The sequence below is a fragment of the Montipora foliosa genome, chromosome 1 (assembly GCF_036669935.1).
Source record: "Montipora foliosa isolate CH-2021 chromosome 1, ASM3666993v2, whole genome shotgun sequence".
Lineage (NCBI taxonomy): Eukaryota > Metazoa > Cnidaria > Anthozoa > Scleractinia > Acroporidae > Montipora > Montipora foliosa.
The window spans coordinates 13,105,955-13,125,502 of record NC_090869.1 but is presented as its reverse complement, the minus strand read 5'-3'; the positions used below and the strand labels follow the sequence as shown (position 1 = coordinate 13,125,502).

At 37.8% G+C, this 19,548-nt stretch overlaps 1 protein-coding gene and 1 pseudogene across 2 annotated transcripts; one reads left to right on the top strand and one right to left on the bottom strand.

The window, feature by feature from the left end:
- Nucleotides 1-762, bottom strand: part of LOC137975048 (beta-1 adrenergic receptor-like) — a 1,131-nt pseudogene extending 369 nt beyond the window's left edge.
- Nucleotides 763-7,749: 6,987 nt separating this feature from the next.
- LOC137975056 (calbindin-32-like) lies at nucleotides 7,750-19,519 on the top strand. 2 transcript variants are annotated; one of them, XM_068822108.1, is made up of 13 exons: nucleotides 7,750-7,782; nucleotides 9,555-9,768; nucleotides 10,017-10,180; nucleotides 10,296-10,354; nucleotides 12,560-12,646; nucleotides 13,688-13,759; nucleotides 13,903-13,959; nucleotides 15,013-15,111; nucleotides 15,578-15,630; nucleotides 18,039-18,081; nucleotides 18,168-18,212; nucleotides 18,458-18,529; nucleotides 18,939-19,519. In XM_068822108.1, the coding sequence occupies exons 3-13, from the start codon at nucleotides 10,111-10,113 to the stop codon at nucleotides 19,050-19,052; spliced, it is 771 nt and encodes a 256-aa protein (XP_068678209.1). In that variant the 5' UTR covers nucleotides 7,750-7,782; nucleotides 9,555-9,768; nucleotides 10,017-10,110; the 3' UTR covers nucleotides 19,053-19,519. The 2 variants fall into 2 exon arrangements, with proteins under 2 accessions (XP_068678209.1, XP_068678199.1); XM_068822098.1 differs by lacking the exon at nucleotides 7,750-7,782 and having other exon boundaries at nucleotides 9,551-9,768; nucleotides 13,688-13,774; nucleotides 18,939-19,516.
- Nucleotides 19,520-19,548: the final 29 nt, after the last annotated feature.

Here is a 19,548-nt window from a genome sequence, read left to right as displayed (position 1 = left end):
GTCGCTTTCGGTTGCCCTTTTCCTGATTCTTTCTTTACCATATCGACTCTGAAAGTCGGACGATCTTGCCCGGGAGGCTGCACTTGCATCTGTTGGCTCTAAGGTGGTCCCTCTAAAATATGCTCGCGTTCCACGGGCTTTTATCCAGATAGCGAGGTAAGTTAACAACATTAAGAGCATGGATATGGAAAAAGTAGAAATCTAAAGCCAGAAAAATACTTCGTGTGGAATCAAGTCGTATTCGTGAAAAAAATACAAACTTGACAACAGGGCAGCAAGAATCCAAACGCACGAAATGGAAAAATTGTACGTCTTTCTTGTCGCAGTACGGTGTCGTAAGGGCAAGCAGATGGCGCAAAATCTCTCCAGCGCTATCACTGTGACAGTAAATGTGGATGCAAGACCACAAAAAACGTCAATTGCTTTCACAACGTTTAAAATTGTAGAATGGGTGATGACTTCACCCTTCCAAAAACTGATCAGTTGATAGATGAAAGTTGGAACTGAAAATACCCCAACTGTCATATCGGCAACAGCCAAAGAAAGAAGAAAATAGCTTGTACGCTTGCGTAGTAGTTTCTTCCTCGTGAGGACCACGATTGCTAAAGAGTTGCCGATGACTATGGCCAGCGCTGTTACTCCAAATAACAGCGACCAGCCCACTGTAGGCGCAAATTGCACTCGGTTGCTTTGTGAAGATTTGTTCATTTCCCTAAAATAAACCTGCAATGGGATAATAAAGTCAAATACTAGGTTTTAGTAAAAAAAATAAGTACAAGTTTTACAAAGCTTTGTTATCATAATAGCATCGTTCAAACGGCTGCGTTGGTTGGTTCTGAAAGTTTCTCTTGTTATCATCATAGGATAATTTGGCACCCTTTCGAATAAGGAGTAGCCTTTTATGCTATCAGTGAGAACAAATTTCATTTCCATATTTGTGAAACTCTTATTTATATCACTTGCATGAGGCTATGAAACTAATCGAGAATTTTTCCTTCAAATTTTACTGGATTTGTAAACGAAATTCCATCTGAGTGACTCCAAGAATTTCCCACATTTCTATGGATAAACTTCGCAGGGTGTGAAATTTCCATGATTTTTTGCGCTGAATGATTTCAATTTGAGACCATTTTTTTTATAAGATCCCCGCCAGAGTCATTAGCAACTGTCTGAGCATGTCAAAATGAAAATTTTCCCATTTAAAAAAAACGCTTTTGTTGCCCAGTATGGCGAGAGATTCATAACAGCAGAAACTCGTAACCAACCTACCAAAGAGCTCCTTAAAACATGCTTTGCCATAAACTTATTGTCAAGAATAGGCAGCAAAGTTTAATCTATATAAAGGCCTTAATCGATCAGTTGTATTGGTTTAAAAAGATTGAACGTTTTTCTCGGCAAAGATTTGAAAGGTGTTCATTTGTTTCTTCAAATCATATTCATTGGCCGGAACTTGGAGCGCCAAAAAACTCACAGTAAAAAAACTCGATACCAAAACTGTACTTTTCAATCGAAAAATTCGACCCCCAAACCTATGCAAATCCTAGCTTTAAAACGAAAAAGGTGTCGAAAACTAATTCCATTTCAAACGAGGTTTTGGAAAGCGCGCATCATGAAAAATGATTGAAATTAAAGCTTACAAAGGCAAACTAGGTCCTATGATGGAACGGAAAAATCTGGGGGCTGATGAAGGTGAAGGCGACGAAACTAAACATTTAAAACTAACAAAAACATCTAAATTAAACGAAAGTATTTTGTTCATTCATGGCTTAGATATCTGTGAAATCTAAGAGCATCCCTTGATTCTCCTAGCTATAATTGAACATTAACGCCTCTTGCAATGAACTTGGTATCTGGGGAATCATTATCATCGTTGTCCGCAGTCTAATTCCTCTAGTATTTTACCCACTCAGTCGATTTGTTCGAGCGAGTTAAGAAACACGAGCAAGAGCTTGGGAACTTGTTCGTGTTTTTTATGAATAATCTTCCATGGCCCATTGTATTTTAATTGTCCTCGTTAAAAGCGATTTAAGCGTCGACAATTTATTGAAGTAAGTTGTTCAGCTAATAAGCAATCTTGACTTGACTAGCAGTCACATAATGCCTTACGACCAGTTTACCCCAGCATCTCAGTTGGTGCTTCATATACCGACATATATAAATGTCCTAGAAATGAATCTTCCTCACTCCATCTATCCATCCTTTAGGAAAGCCGTACCCAAACAATAATTAACATCTTACTCGAATATCTTATAAATAGAACTATTTTTCGTGGAAGTTTCAATTGAAATTAAGATAAGCCTGGGTAAACACTCTGTAAGCTGTTCTAAATTTGCAGAAAATATCGTTCCATATGTTTAAGAAAGTTCAACAAGCTGTTTTGAATGACCAAGATTGAATTTAACATTTTCTGAAGAGGTTAATGAAAGTCTTTTACCTTAGCTGGAATAAAGTCCTTCACTAAAGTGAAATTTATATGCCAATAAAACGTGGTGCTAGTCCTTATTTCTTCAAAAAGCTAACGTTAGCATTCGTAATATTATGCAGAGACAACTTTAAAATTTGGCTTTCACGCCATTTAGGAGAAACTTCCAACCCACAGGAATATACCGTAAGCAACGAAAGTACACCCTTTCGTCACAGAAACAAGTATAGTGTTTTAAATTTAGAGTTATGTGCGCTTTAATGCTTCGACATTAGTTCAACGAAATGAGTCTTAAGGAAAGTGTGGTGGATAACAAAGTACCTTCAGGTGCTCTTGACCTTCAGTCATGGCTTGTCCTCTCTTTTTCGACAGATGACACATAGGAACTTGAAGCGAATTCAAGTGTTTTCTTTTCGTGTGGAAATGAGCGTGGGTGTCGAATGTTGACTTCGGTTATCTTGAAGCGAACAATTCGTTGCTACCAGCTTTAAATTCTCACATAAATTTTAGAAAATTGATTTCTCAGTAATTGAGGCTGCGAGAGATATTAAACTTGTGCCCGTTGAAAAGCGCTTTAAATAGTGAGTGTCTTAGATTCTATTTTTGTCATTTGTTGTGTTTTGATTTCCTTAAACTTACTAAGCTAAGTTTTCACTTCAAGCATTGATTGAATCACGACTCGTCGAAGTATCTATATAAGTTGTTTTTGAAATGTCAGATTGTCAAAAAAACTATCCATTTGAGGGTCAACATCGCATGTCGCAAAGACATTGAAGACAAAACAATTAATTGTTGTTAATTTTACTAAGAAACAGTGGAACTGTGATTAGTAGGAAGATTGAAGACTAGAATTTTATTTATGCATACGAACGCTGCAACTTAACTCTTACGGTCCGTAAATGGCCGTTTTTATGCTAGAGACGTTAAAGTCGTCTGAGACGTTAAATTCGTCTCAAGACGACTTTAACGTCTAGTATAAAAACGAGAAATAAGATAGACGCATTTAACGTCTGACGACCTTAACGTCTTGTTTTAAGTGCGTCGTTCAGACGTACTTAACAGACGATTTTAACGTCTCAGACGTTAAATGCGTCTAGTATAAAAACGGGACGCTCTAACTTGGACGCATTTAGCCCTGAGTCCTTTGTTAATCTGCACTTCGTTCCTTCCTTGCTCTCTTGGTCGACAAGACAAACAAGCCATGCGCCGAGGCTAAATCTAGTTTCTCGTCCATGGCCAGAAAACGCTGATTTCTAGACTGATTTCTGTCACAAAAAAATATTTGCATCTGTCCTTCCAGGCGACGTTGAGACATAAATTTGAGAAGCTGCAATTCCGCCACGTTTATTTGCTCATATATTCGTGAGTTAACGTTTATTTGGTGCCGAGTTTGCTCATGCCCAGTGTCTTCCGATAATAGAAACTAGTCATTTTTTCAGAAAAAATCTTGTTTTTGTCCGTTGATTTGTCTACTTTTATACGTTCTGTTTTTATACCAGACGGCTTTAACGTCTCAGACGTCAAATGCGTCTTGACGACTTTAACGTCTCTAGCATAAAAACGGCCAATGTTATCTAGAGACAGGACAATAAATTGACCTAGGAAAACGTTTATTTAGAAACTGTTAGAAAATTTACATTTATCCGGAAATACAAAATAAAAGGTTTGGAGATGACAAAGAAGGTTAGCTAAATACGTTTTATATCACCTCTTTTTATCAGTGATTTATGGTGTTATTTAAAGGTCCGTGTTTTAAATGACAATTTAGTCCGGTTATAATAAGAAATAATTCAAGTGCTTTTCCTAGGTGTCAGACCGTTGAGACCTATGGTGCATTGCGACCGCGGGATATGATTGACAGCCATTTCGCGATGTTGAAAATTCCAAGTCATTGAATTACTCTTCTTCTGAGGTTCTAACAGGTCTTTCGTTATAGTTTCTTCATCTTACAATACTTCAACAAGTCGTTTTGGCAAACATTATTGCACAGTTTAGTTGAATTTGGCGAAAACACCATAGCAGGTCGAATCCAACTCACTGAAAATGGCTGAGTCGTCTCGAGGAAGACCTCGTTTGCCTAGTTCTGTCCGGCAAATACGACTTGTGTTTTTCGGTTTGTGAAATTCCTGGAAAGTCGCACTTGGCCCTGGGGAAGCTACCAAGCGCGAACTTTGAGATGTCCCGGATTACATCTGATTCAACCGAAAGAACATTCATGATAGCTGGGACAGGAAGCACTCTCGGTTTATTATTTCATGCACCTTATTTACCGTTCTGTAAGTAAATTATTTACTCAAAATTATTTATTTACTACATAACGATTAGTTTCGATTACCAGTCGCTGTTTCGGGAAATGAGGCAGCGCTCACTCCCGAGGATACCCGAACTCGAGTGAGCGGCGGAAATTGAGCCTACATTATAATTGTATATATGATCTTGTTATTAAACTAGTTTAAATGCTTGTTTCAGTTTTTAGTTGAACACGACCACAAAAGTTTGTAGCTTTGAACTTCAACGTGTGTAACTAATGGTTGCATGTATGTATTGGATAGATTTAGCTTCAGCGGTGACGGCAGACGGCAAACGTGAAGCTGAAGTTTGCGTTTTGCCAAAGATCAAAGAAACTGGTTTGATTTTAGCTCCTTTTTCTGTCTGTTAAATAAAAATGCCGTGCAACTTCTAAAAAGAGAGAGAAAAGTTAGAATATCATGCTTTTATGACAAGCAACAGCATGCCGTTTCACGCTTCCTGTTTCACGGAAACGCAATGCTAAATCTCTCTATTGTTTGTTTTTTTGCTTCAATGATTTTTTTCTTATTTATCGAGGTTCAATGTTTCAAAAGATTCGCAGTTTCTCAGCAAACAGGAAGATAACTTACAAACAACGAGATTTGCGACATCAACAACCAGTCGTCCAAAATTTCAAATCCATCTATTATATTCGAACTTGCGTTCCGCTGTTGTCCCCGAGGTGGGCTGTCCAGAGATGCATGCCTCAACAAGAATGGCAAAATGACTGAATATTGCCAACAATGTGGAAAACAAGAAAAACTAAGCAAAAGAGGCGACAATATAGCATTTTGTTTACTCGTCAACAGCTTGGTTGGAATAAACTCTAAATAGAAGGCATGAGGTGCCTTTTGGAAAGCGGCGAAAATGGCCAAAGAGGCGAAAATGTCATTCTTGTCAAAATCGCTGACAACTTGGTAGCGGAAGAAAATGCAACTGAGAGGCAAGAGGGGCCTTGTGGAAAGCGGCGAAAATAGCCAAAGTGGCGAACATGTCATTTTTGTCAAAATCGATGACATTTTGGCAGCGGAAGCAAATGCAAATGACAGGCAAGAGGGCCCCCTTGAAAAGCGGCGAAATTAGCGAAAATGGCCAAAGTGGCAAAAATGGCTTTTTTCGTCAAAAACGCCGACAACTTGATTGGAATAAAATGCAAATTGCAGGGCGAAAGGAAAAGGGCGTTGAAAAGGGCGAAAATTACATTTGTCAAATTCGCCAATAATGTGGTTGCAAGCAGATGAAAATGAGATCGAGCTATTAAGCCGACTGCTTGGAAAGTAGAAAGGATATGAGATTTAAAATGGGTTACAGACAAACTTAAGGCCTTAGGTGTCTGGATTTTGACCGATACCGTGGTTAGCATGAAAGCAAATTACAACGAAAAATTAAGAAAAGTTAGAAATTGCTTAAGTTGCTGGGGATACCGTCGTCTAAGCCTGTTAGGGAAAATCGTTATATTAAAAAGTTTAATCGCTTCTCAGCTGGTTTATATTCTATCACCGTTGCCAACGAACTATGCCGCTTTAGATGTGATTAAAAACATGTTCTACAGCTTTCTCTGGAGTGGAAGGGGGGACAAAATTAAGCGAGATGTTATGATCAGTGACTATAAAAATGGAGGTTTAAGGATGATCGACATTAAGTTATGACGATAACATAACTTCCACCAAAAATTTGCTCTCTTTACCTCTGTGGGAAAATTCACTTGTGAGAATTGGAAATAAACCTATTTACTACAATCATGGTCTTCCAAAGGAATACAAAACGTCAGGCATTTAATGAAAGACACAGATAACCTGCTATCTTTCACTGAATTCAAGGAACGCTTCGACGTCAAAACAAATTTTCTTGTTTATCACGGGGTGGTATCGTGCATAAGATTGTTAAGGAATGCCATAGAAGACAAAAATGAAAAAAACCAGAAATTTCAGCACTTTTGTAGAAAACTTCATAAAAGCTCCTAAACCCAATAGATTGGCTTACGAAAAGCTGATCAGCGCTAAACAGAGCAGCCCTAGGAAAAGCCAAGAGAAATGGTGTGTCGACTGCAGCTTTCCGTGCTCCAAAACAATTGACTGGGAGAAGGCTTACAAGCTCCCTTTCTGAAGCACTAAATCTACCAAATTAATTATTTTTCAGTTTAAACTACTTCATAGGCGTTTAGCGACAAACGATTTCCTAAATAAAATAGGCATTAGAGAAAACGATATTTGTACCTTTTGTAGAACGGAAAAGGAGTCTCTTTTTCATTTATTTTGGTCGTGTAGCGAAACGAGTTGTTTTTGGCGGGGCTTTACAAAATGGTTGGATGAAAATCAAATAAACCTAAAATCCAACATTTTCACTCCCGATATAATAATTGGCCTGAGATCGGACACCCTATCTAACATAAAGCAATACTTTTACTTCCTTGTTGCCAGATATTACATATGGTCCTGCAAACAAAGGAATTACTCCCAAAAATAGAAAGATTTCCTTGTTTTCTATCTTCTTTAGTACCTTTTAAATCTTAAACCTCAACAAAATAAATAAATTAAATTAAATTAAAACATGTTTAATATAAACGGTTTAAAAGGAAGCCATGCATGCACGGAATAGATTAATAATTTAGCTGAGAAATCGTAGTAATGACTTTTTTCTTTTTTGTTTATAGCTTACTGAATACATGTATGTTATGTAATGTATTGTATTATAGTACTCCGGTGTAAGTAAATGTTGTTATTTAAGAAATAATTAAAAAGAAAAAAAAAGTTTTAAAAGTAATCATATTGTTTTGTAGAGTAAGTATTGCAATTGTATTATTGTAAGTAGCACCTGTAATTGTAAGTGCATTGTATTGTAAGTAGTGCGTAAGCAATTCAATTGTTAAATAGTTTTGATGGTAATATAATGGATTTTAGTAGTTGTAAATTGTGTAAGTAGATGTACCAGTGTTGTAAGTAGTGTAAATAAATAACTTTAAAAAAAAAAAAAAAGAAAGGATATGATATGATAATAATTATGTTCAACTTGTCTCTTTTGTAGGTTGCTACTGAACTTTGTGAGTAAACTGGCGAAGATCCCTTAGGCAGGTGAACCAGTTTCGAGTTTTGTTTTATGTTATACTCATTCTCGTTAATTTCTTGGTGGCTCATACTCATGTTAGAGTGCCCGGTGTTTCGAATTTACATAAGGGGTTCTTTCCACTGTTTATTCTTTATAGTTTTGGTCTTCTATCGCCATCGCCATGATAGCTATTTGCTGGAAAAGCTAATATTAAGATAAAGTCTCTGTTACGAGCCCAGAAAGGCGCATCAGGCCGGCGCTTATCTCCGGTTTCCGTAGCATGAAGAGACTAGAAGTATTTATACTCCCCCCTGGATGGGATGCCAGTCCGTCGCAGGGTTACCCCCAGCATTTCGCCGGTACCCATTTATACACCTGGGTGGAGAGAGGCACCGTGAGGATAAAGTGTCTTGCCCAGGAACACAACACAATGTCCCCGGTCAGGACCCAAACCCGGACCACTCGATCCGGAGTCGAGCACTCTAACCATGAGGCCACCGCGCCTCTCAGGAAAAGCTAATAGTTGACTTGATTTGTCCAAAATGTATGTAATGAATGCTGTCAATGTCACTGCCATTTAATTTCGTTTCAGGACAATTGTTTTCTGTTTCGTATACCCTGGAAACAAAGTTTGCAAGGGCCACAGATCGATAAATATTGATAAGCAGAAGCCCATGAGTCTTCTGTGATAAGTATATTTATTATTCCACTATTACCCCATTTTACCATATTTGGTCAAGAGAACGCGCAAAATATGAGACGGTAATGCACTGTAGTGTCCCGGTTTGACCGGTTTGGAACAGAGCAAATACAGAAGGAACGGTAGTTCTTCAATGAAAGAAATTGTTTTCAACGCGATACAAAGCTTGAGAATTTAGCTTGTCATCGCTTGTCTCTTGTCATTTCGTTTATACAATCGAATAAAGGATATTTGGCTGGCTTTCTGTACTGTTTACATCGTTCGCAAGCGCCCTGAAGGATAGATGACGCATTTTTTTTTAGAAACACTCTTACCAGATAAAATTGAATCAAAATAACACCTTTTTGTAGTGGAATAATAAATCTCCTAATCGATGGTTTAACATATAATACTCGCGGACATTTTGCTCATTGCTCGTATTTTTCCTTGCCCCTGCGGGGCTCAGAAAAATACTACGCAACTCGCAAAATATCCCCGCGTATTTTCTGTTAAACCATCGAATAAGATGTATGTAATCGCATGGGCACGAGGGCAGTTAAAGATTAATTTCATGCCCATCTTCGAAGTTCTCACAAAATTACCCGAGTTGCGACGCGACGAGGGCTATTTGCTATTTGGAAAACTTTGAAAATACAAGTGACATTAATCCTTAATTGCACGAGAGCACATTGCGATTACATATTTATTGAGTAAAGGACAAAATTATTGAGGGAAGCTGGACAAATGACAATCAACTTAACACGCTTTCATTCGGTTAAAGTCCAATTCAATAGATGATGTCGTGGTTGCCGACATTTACAATGTATTTTATATGTGGACAAAAGCAGTTTAATCAGGGTAAGAATCTGGAAGAAGAGACTATTGTAACTTGATCTGGATAAGCAACTGTTAACCAATCAGGATCAAGTAATCATGCCCTCTTGATTACCAAAAGTGCCATCGTGATTAAGAAAAACATGCCCTCCGTCTCAGCCAATCAGCATTCAGTAATTTTGTCCCCGTATTAGATAATTTTAATTACTAGGTCGAAACATTTTATATATTAATAACGACTGTTTTCGTCTTAAAACTACCATGTTAATTTTTTTTCTTTACTAGGACTGCTACGCTTCGAAGATTAGGTTGGCTTTTTTAGGTGTTCCATTTTGCAAGAGCAAGTAACCACATATGCTTTTCTTATCATCAGCCACTGATACAGACGTTCTCTGCAAGGGGTCTTCTATAATAAGTTGGGTTCTGTTACTACTATGGGAATATCTTTTCTCTTTCTGTCTTTTTTCGATACAAAACTACGTTGCTGGTTGATTTGTCGGTAAGCGCGACTCACGAGTATTAGCCTTCTGTTGGCGTCTCTTTTGAAATTCATTCTATATTTTCTCCCTTCATGTCATGATTTTTTCATGTTAATTTCGTTCCGAATATTTATTAAAACAAATGATGTTTCGAATTTTCTTTACAATTTTATCATAACAATTCTCGCCACTGATTTAATTTGATCACGTGCTCCAATTTTTGGCCAATGGAAATAGAGCTGGGATTATTATGTTTTTCAATTGCCAGTTTCCTGGGACGCGAAGCTCAGTCAAACGTACTTCTCCCTCACAAAACCTCTCGCGATTGTAAATTGCAATACATCGCGTGAAAGCAGTGTAAAATGGCCTTGGAATGTACCACAATTACTTTGAAGCAATTCATGGATATCCTGAAGAGGTTTGACAAGAACGGTGAGAATTCGAACATGTCTGCAAATATGATTGGACCGTAACATCTGCCCTTTATCTCCGAACAATGCAGTTTTTTGTTTAGTTGACTTATTTCCAGTTGCTATTTAATTCGCAGGTAATGGACAACTGGAAGAAAGCGAGCTAGACTCATTTATGAAAGCCTTTGAGGACGAGGTATCGATTTTATCAAGTCGTCTTTACCTATGGTAACATTGACCACAGCTACACCACACATTAATGTGAAAAAAGCGTTTAATTTTTTTGTTTCAACAAAAGATAACTACATTTTTTGTTACAAATTAATCCTGCATTTATGTCTTATCGTTGCAAAGCCGCGACGACTGCGACGTCATTTGCTAGCGGGGGGAAAAGTAAATTTGCTTCTGAATGTTCTTCATTTGCATAGCAGTCTTTTCGCTATCATGTCATTGTAATGACATGTACACATCTGTCAAATAAAAAACATAGTTCAATTTTTCTAGTTCATATTTTCTTTCTTCTTTTAAAATCTTCGTGGCTGTCGGATCATGGTCCTTTTCGACTCATACACTATTGCTGTAGCTCAGTCTCTGGGAAAGAAGAATCATTAGACAGGCTAAGAACCTGTTGCCACCAGTCGCTTAACATTTTTCCAACAAAACACCAGTGATAAATTTTAGCTTTTAGTTGCTTGCAAGAAAGACCAAAATATCCTTGATGATAAAAAATTTTAGAAATTCTTCGCTCAGAGGAGAAAATCGAGTAAAACTCTTTTTCTCATTTTCTTTCCAATCCGCTAAAAAAACGCTTTTAATTGAGTAACTCTTACAGGTAATTATGCCATGGTTCTCATAACAATATAATTAGAATCAGTACAGAAATTGCGAACTTACACCTTCACTACACACAAATATTAGAAAAAATGTGTTCTTTCCAGGTTTTTCCAAGTTTTAAGTTTCTTTCCGAGTTTTTTGTTTTTACTGGGTTGCCCTATGGCAAACCCAGTCGGAAAATAAGTAGATTTCCGGTTTTTTTTTAGTATTTTTTTCCGTGTCGGTAAAAGTCTTGCCTGTCACTCCCCTGGTAAGTGGTGTCTTTGTGCATAGAGCCTTCTGCGCGTATTTTCTTAGGATCGAGAGGGTGGTGGAACTGCGTAGATTTCTCTTGTGGACACAGTAGAATCATTAACTTAGCCTGCAATGACGTCGAAAGTCATGTAACGCGAATGGCGTTTTAGTGGATCCTGAAACAAAATATACCCTTATGGAGCTCACTAATGGAAAGTCAGTTGGATAAACTAGGCAGGAATCTCAAAAGCGAAGAGTAATGGACTTCGACAACAATCTATCGCCCGTCGAGACGAAATCAAAGTGAGCTGTATTTACCTGAAGTACATGGTAATTGGACACGATTGAGTTTCTTGTCTTCACGCACGCAATGAAATAGGAAGAGGTTTTCGCCTCTAAGGGCAAATATGTTGTTTGTTTCAATAAAATTTTCGCTGGAAAAGGATTCTGTGGTATTTTCTGCCTTTGTGAATTATAATATCATGTTGTGTATTGAATTTTCGAGCGTGGATGAAATGTGATATGGGAGAAGATTTTTTGTTATTGCTTTGTAAGCAGGAAGGGTTCACAGGCCTGTTGGAAGCGTGCTTGAGTTTCAACAAAATGAGCCCCAAAATCAGTGAAAAATTGTGACGCAGATGAATAATAAAGTAGCTGCTATTTCCAAAATGATGGAATTACCTGGTGATAAATCTTGGAGAGTAAATTTTGACTTTGCATAAACAAGAGTTGGGCGATTATGATCTTTGTTTTGACTTCGCTCATTTCATTGTCAAACTTTATAACACTTGACAGAAAAAGAAACTTTCAAAAACCCGGTATCTTGCTATCATTTGACACAGATACTTCACTGTTTGGCGAGTAAACATGCCGCGGTAACTTAATCACGGCACCCGCTGAATTCCGGCATGTCACTTTCGATTTTGCGATTTTTTTGAACGTAGCAAAAATCTCCCAAAATGTTTGTCGCTGATCGTAACTTTTTATATTCTATATTCACGGTTCAAAATTAATGTTGTTTTCATGTCGTAAATATTTTATTCTCGATCGACCGTCCCGGGGGCAGCAAGATGATTTTATTTCAATATCTGTTACTTCTAGAATTAATCACAAACATTCATTTGAAAACTAATTAAATGGTAAAACATGGATAAAGAGAAAGAAAAAAAGGTTCGAAGCAATTTACTTCTAAACGTACAATTATTCAAATTTTTTTTTTTTTTTATTTTCCGATTACGAAGTTTAATTCACCAAATCTCACCTTGCCCCTAGTCATGCCTCACTAACATATTTTTTTCCACATGGTATCCTCCACTCCTTTTTTTCTCATTAGGGGTTGATAGAGCATTCAAGAGCTGTGGAAATTATGGAAAAAATACGCGAAAAACAAGATGAAAGCAAAGTTATTAACATGTCTACGGTAAAAAAGTTTGTAAAATAGTTCTAATCGATGGTAATACTGGGGAATATTGGCCCTGGGTTGTGGCAGTACGTACGGGCCGAGCGCAGCGAGGTCCGTACAAAAACGTCCGAGGGTTAATATTCCCGAACAGTTCCGAGCAAGTGATGTTAGTAAGTTGTTTATTATATGGCATCGTTTCTTTGAGCTATGATCGCCTGACACTTCTTCGATTAGTGAATGTTCGTAATCTTCAGCTTCCATCAGCAAACCTTCAAGGGTAACCCTTTCCAAATGTAAAACTAAATTCCGCTTACTACAATTGTACTGCTGTGATAAAAAAAAATAAGAGATTCCGCTTTTTTTTTTGACTTTTTGTGTCTCGCTCAACTTGACTCGGGAGAATAAAAACTAGGGAAAGGGACCGTTTCCATGGTAATGGTCCGTACTGTAAAATCCCGACCAAAAACCAGCCACTCAGAGTGTTCCATTTAGCTTGAAAATTCCTTGCCATATAATAAAATGAAATAAACAAGTTACTTGATAGTTACTTTAAAACTGTGTTGTCAGTTTAACTGGTTATATTTGGTTAATGATAGCATCACTCAGCGACACACCGACATCTGCGCAGGATAAATTAAAAAGTAAAATCTTTATTCCGAGTTTTGCAATCAATGCAGTCTGTTCTATTCTCATACCAGCCGCGAGAGGGATTTTAGACTCAACTCTTAGCGGTCAGATCCAATGCCTGGGAGGTAGATTTGGTTCATGGGGGCATCGTTTTAACAAACTGCATTTTGTAACATTTGAGTTGTCAGATCTTAAGTTGGATCAGACTTCCTTTCTCGAGTATTCTAACCTCAAAGAAGAAAAATACTCGAGAAAGAGAGAATGTATATAGAGAATGTAGCGTCAGTTATGAATGCAGGTATTCAACACTAACTGAACTCTCCTTGCGGAGATCCTCTTTTGCTGAGTTTCTCAAAACTCGGAATTACGACTTCCTTTACTCACTTGTTCGTTTATCCAAATGTGTTTGATTGTTCTTGTTTTCATCTGCAGCTGACAAAAGAGCTGGTTCCAGTCAATTTTTTGAAAGCCGAATTTGGAGAACAACGTACAAGAATCACTAGCGTATGTTTTATGAAGGTCTGAAGCTTTGATGAAGCTATTTAAGAATTACAATACTGCATGTCAAGACTATTTTTATGATAATAACGCCCTCCAGACCGGTTAGTGCGAGGAATTTATTTATGTTTTATTCTTACATTTTGCAGCTTTGGGACCACTACGATGCTGACCATAGTGGGTTTTTAGATTTGATCGAGTTAAAGGTAATGGTGCGATTTTCATTTGAATATCTTAAGTAACCTCTTGAAGCTTTGGTTTTGTTTGCTTTGCTTAATCTTGATTGCTGAAGGATCTCTCACCTCCTTTTCAGCCAATAGGAAGCAAGGCCAACAAACGCGCACTTTTCCGCGCTTTGAGCAATATTAAGGACGGTGCCTACTAATTCAATGGTATTTTTGCCCCGATTTATGATTATGCAGGAAAGGTAGATCTTCCCAAGTGTTATTGAAATATTAAAATACAAAGCAATGTATGGCATTCTTTCTCAAATTGAAGCTCAATTATCTCTAAAGAATGCATGGTTACACCCAATTTTCTTTTTTGATACCAAGAATACTTACTAAGATCTACTTTCTCTGCATAGTTTTAAGCCGCGCAAAAATATCCCTGCATTAGTGAGCATCACCGATAGGAAATACGAGTATCTGGAGATGCGCAGAACGTATGCGCAATAACAATAGTGGGCACCGTCCTTAATTTACATGTAATGCTTTGAATTTTGATAGTTCGTGCTGTTTGCGTTTGTTGTGATCCGCTAAAGTAGTAACTTGTTTGTTGTTTTGTATATTTGTTGAAATAGGTTAGTACATATATTGGCAGCTATACAGCTGATGTGAACCTGCTGTAATTTTACACTTACACTTAAGTCCACACCTACCATGGGCCTATATCCGCTTTTCGTCTCGAACGGCGTGTAGGTTTTTTTAACGTCGAACAGAATTATTTACCAGAAGACTTGAAATTCTTACCATTTGCAAATGGAATTACAAACTTAACGAAGCATTTTCCTCTCAGTCAGTTATTTAAATACCCTAAGTGGTTGTCCTGGCGAAGTGCGATCCCCCGCCCGATCAGCGGCGCGAAAGTCCAGCACACTCTCGACTGAGCCATTTGGCGCTAAACCGGTCGCTATTTGAAATTTTTGAAGGCAACATTTCAAACAAAGAACTCTGGCCGTTACTATAAGGAGCAAAGCTTGACCTAACGTCTCCAATATGGTATACGTATTTTTACTCTTTGTTCTCGACTTTTTGCAGAGTTTTTTCTATGATCTGATCACAAAGAACAGTGAAGAAGAAACTTCAGAGAATTCAGAAGATCTGGAAGAGAAAATTGATGCGTATGTTGAGGCTATGGTGAGTGAATGAAATATGATCAGCTGGTGTTTATAAATTATAATACTTGTTTTCTTATTCTCTACTTAAGAAGTTTTAATTCATTTGGCTTCGTCCATATTTGAAGAAATCTTAAATAAACAAAGGGAAAGTTTCTGACGGGAAGACCACAATACGATAACTAACTAATGTGGTACCATGAAATAAGAAATTAAGATGAAATATGAAAAAAGTACTCAGTTGTTTGGCAGTGAAAAACAGAATGCCGCCACTGCTGATTTAAGCTCCCAGTCTCCTCTCCTTACTTCGCTTTTTGGCCTCAGTACCAGATTTCTCTCAGTTCAAGTTTTTCGCCCCAGTTTTCGCTTGTGTTAAAAGCAAATGAATTCATATACAGCAACAGTAAACTGATATAAACATCATTCAGATATAAAAATATATATTCTGTTTCCTCAGTAGCAGTAAGTTTTTATTTGCTCCATTGCAGTTTAGAATGTTTGACATTAAAGATGGAAAAGTCAGCCTGGAAGAGATGTGCAAGTGGGTGAATTGATTTTATTTGCTTCCTTTGCCTCGTCCAATTATTCCGTTCTCTTTGAAAATTGATGAAAACATTTGTAAACAAATGGAATGACAGTCTTGTTTTGAGTATTGATATTCGTCATCAATAGGTGTCAAATCGTAAGTTCCCTGTTTTATTTATTACTGTATCATCATCATCGTCATCGTAATTGTCTTTGTCAGTCAGTTGCATTTCTCAGTGTCATTGTTTTGTTTGTTTTTTTTTTTCGCGAAAGGTTCTGGCCTCACATCCAGGCCAGACGAACACTCAAGATCTTATAAGATGACCAAGGAAAAAGTACTTCCCATGTAGCTCCAAGTCGTTTTACCCTCAAATCGATCCATGAGCCCCGTTTTAAAATCATTGTCCATAAAAATTCCGTGTGACGTTTAACGAACTACATATAATTTGCCAGGAGTATTGCATGGAGTTCCCTTTTGACCAGTGACCCATTTTCTCTTGCAACTTGTGCTAGCTTGGCATGATCCATGTATCTCAAAACGTGAGGCTAGAAGTTCATGAGCAACCTCGTTTCCAGCGGAGAAAAGCCCTGCGAACGAGGTTGAGGTTATGAGGCCACGTAAGCAAGAACTTCCAGTATACAAATAAGACTTTTGTCGTGTGCTCAAAATACATCCAGGCAAGAGAAAATGAGGAGACAGAGAAGGAGGCTCCCAGTCAAGCCCTTGGGATATGTCATGTCTACGAAAGTTATTTTTAGAAGAGCGGAAGTCTTTGTTCTAGCGGAAGTCTGTATTCCGAGACGTCCGCATGCTATTTTCGTAGTTTCCTTAATTCTCCGTGATTGGCTATGGCTTGCCCAAGATTGGATTTATGATGTCAAATCACACACCTCCGAAAGAAACGAAAAATCCGAAAACGGATTTTTCTGCCGGGGTGACAACCCCCACTTTCCGCCGGTTAGGATCAATGTAACGTATTAATTTTAAGTTCTGCGAAAATTGAAGAAAAAAAAATATTACTGAAACTCACCTTGATTGCTCGTCATGATTCACAAAACTACTTCTGGCCACACGTAGTTTTTCGGGATCCTTCTCCCAAAGGAACGCACAGATCATGAATCCTAAAATCCGGATTCAGATCTTATCTAATGAATCCACTCGGTGAGTGAATTCTTCATATCAATAATCCATTTTCGGATTTTAGTAAAGAAACGCAAAATCCGCTTTGGGGTACAACAATCCGGATTTGGATTTTCTCAAAGAAACGCACCCTAAGAAACAAACCAACAACCAATCTTGACTTGCACCTACACATTTTTCCGCGCTTCGAGCAACGCACATGTAATCGCGTCGAATTCTGATTGGTTCACGCCATGTTTCATTTGAGCGTGCTGTGATTGGTTTAAGTAGTTACTTTGGTAAATGAGCGAGTGACTGAATGAGTGAGTGAGTGAGCGAGTGAGTGAGTGAGTGAGTGAGTGCTAGTTCTATCACAGTTTAAAAGTTCTTCGTGTTCAGTTAATTCCTTTTTCCTAGTTAAGGTAAATAGATAGAGATACACCTTATTTAACGTCAAATGTTCCTTCACCCGCTAGAGGGTATTCTCCCAGGAAGCCGACGGTGCCATCATTTTGCCCTTTTTCTACCAGTGCTCCGTTTTAAGGGTATTTAAGGCTACCTACAGCTACATAGAATGGAAAGAAGTCGAAGCAAGGATTTGAGGTCCCTAGGGATCGAACTCGGGAACTCTCCTACTCTCCACTGCCTGTTCCCGTCTGGCCTTGTAGCTCAGTCGGTAGAGCAGCGGTGATCTAACCCGAAGGTCGTGGGTTCAATCCCCACCCTGGTCAGAGTTTTTCTCTGTCCTTGTGTGGGCCCATTTCCATCAGTAGGGCTAACTCTCACATGGTTCGTATGGGGTAGATACTTAGCATTTCACATTACACTTTAATCAGTTAAGTCTGTTCAAATATAAGTGCTACACGGCCAACGTTTGAAAAAACGTAATCCCTCCTTGTACTTGTACATGTTCATTGCCGTGACTTTAACATCGTCAGTTCCCACGGCCTGTTCCCGTCTGACCTTGTAGCTCAATCCCTCAATTTTGTCACTTTTATCCTAGTTAACCAATTCTAACCCGAAGGTCGTGGGTTCAATACCCACCCTGGTCAGAGTTTTTCTCTGTTCTTGTGTGAGCCCATTTCCACCAGTAGGGCTAGGTAAAAACGCTCACATGGTTCATATGGGGTAGATACTTAGCACTTCACATTACACTGGAATAATTTACCTCTCCTACAGAAGGCCGCGTTCTAACGAACTGTGCAATCCTTACTTCTTCCCTATATTCATTTAATGTGGATAATCCCCAATCACACATCATCATTCTTAGTAATTAATTCTTGTGTTGATATCTTTTCCTTTAGATTTTGTCCCGTTGAAGAAAATTTCCTTGAGCAGTATGAGCAGGTAAGTAGACGACCTTAAGCTCTTTACGTTAACTCAAAATGTACATATCTTGTAAGTTATAAAACCATTCTCCATTTCCTCGGCAGTTCGACGACGATGAGCTTGAAGAAATCTTCTCGCATTATGATCAAGTAAGTCAAATAAAGTGTTTTTTGCCTCTCACCTTGCGAACCTACAAATTTGAGTACAGAGTTGGGAAAAAACCATAAATTTTTTATCAATAATTTTGAATTATACTCATTTATTGAATGAGGCTTTTGCAAAAAAACTCTATTGTAAGTATGTTTTCAAATGTTACAATTAACTTATAATTATACTTTTCCTTCTTGAACCGTTCAAGGAAACTGGCTAATTAAACTTTGAATTGGTTAATTAGGATAACAGTGACGAAATTGAGGGATTCGAACTTGAAGGTTTTCTTAAAGATCTCTATCAAAAAAAGCATAAGGTAAGACGTTGACAAATAGCTTTTAAGAACTATGTCCAATAACGATTTTCAGTTTTTGCGATTCATCTTGTATTCTTCTCTCAAACGAATAAGCAACAGGTCTTGTTGGTTTTGCTGATTGGTCCATTCTAAGGCTCTCTACAACCTCTTTCGCTCGGTCTTTTTAGCATTGCTTTCATGCGTTATTCCATTTAGTCATACTCATAGTCTTGTCTTCGAAAAGAGTCTTTCTGCAGGTACTGGGGAGCATTATATTTTGGTCACTCGGGATTAGTCAGGCTTTATTTCGAATTGTTTTGTTTTCTGTCTTTTGTTCATTTTCTTTTACGTAATCTCTGCTCCGGCACATGCAGAAGGAACCCATCTTGGTTCATTTCATAACATTTTTATCTTGCTTTCATACCTGCAGCCCGGACAGTCATTTGACAAATTTAAAGCCGAGAAGCTCAAAAAGTTTGACAAAGACAGAAACCAGAAGTTTAACAAACGGGAAGTCAAGAATATGTTAGCAAAAAGCACATAAGGAGTTGACAAAGCGAACAAGCGTTTGTTTCCTTTAAATTTGTTTGAATCAATAATATTGTTACTATACCCTTGTGAATTTATTTACATAAATGGTCATTTTGTCTCGGGGTGTATTCAGTAAGTTCTCTGTTATTCCTTCCATGCCAAAAAAATATTTATAATCATAATAATAATAATCATGATAATTAACGATTAACCATCTCCGTTATAAAAATCTGAAATTTCAGCCTTTGCAGTCTTTATCAAGAGAGAATAAGGTGAGAGAGCGGGTCCCTATGCCTCATCATAGTTGTTTAAATTCGATTTTTAGTTTCGCAAAGCTATTTTAACTCTTCGTTCCCAATGCCGCGCATATTTAAAATTTCATTACGTCATTACAACTGGCCAATTAGGTGCTTCTCTAAAAATAGCTCCGCAACTGAACCTTGCAATAAAATTAGAATTAAGAAAACTTTTATTGAGGGTCATTAAAGGGGAAAATAGGAACTGGGATT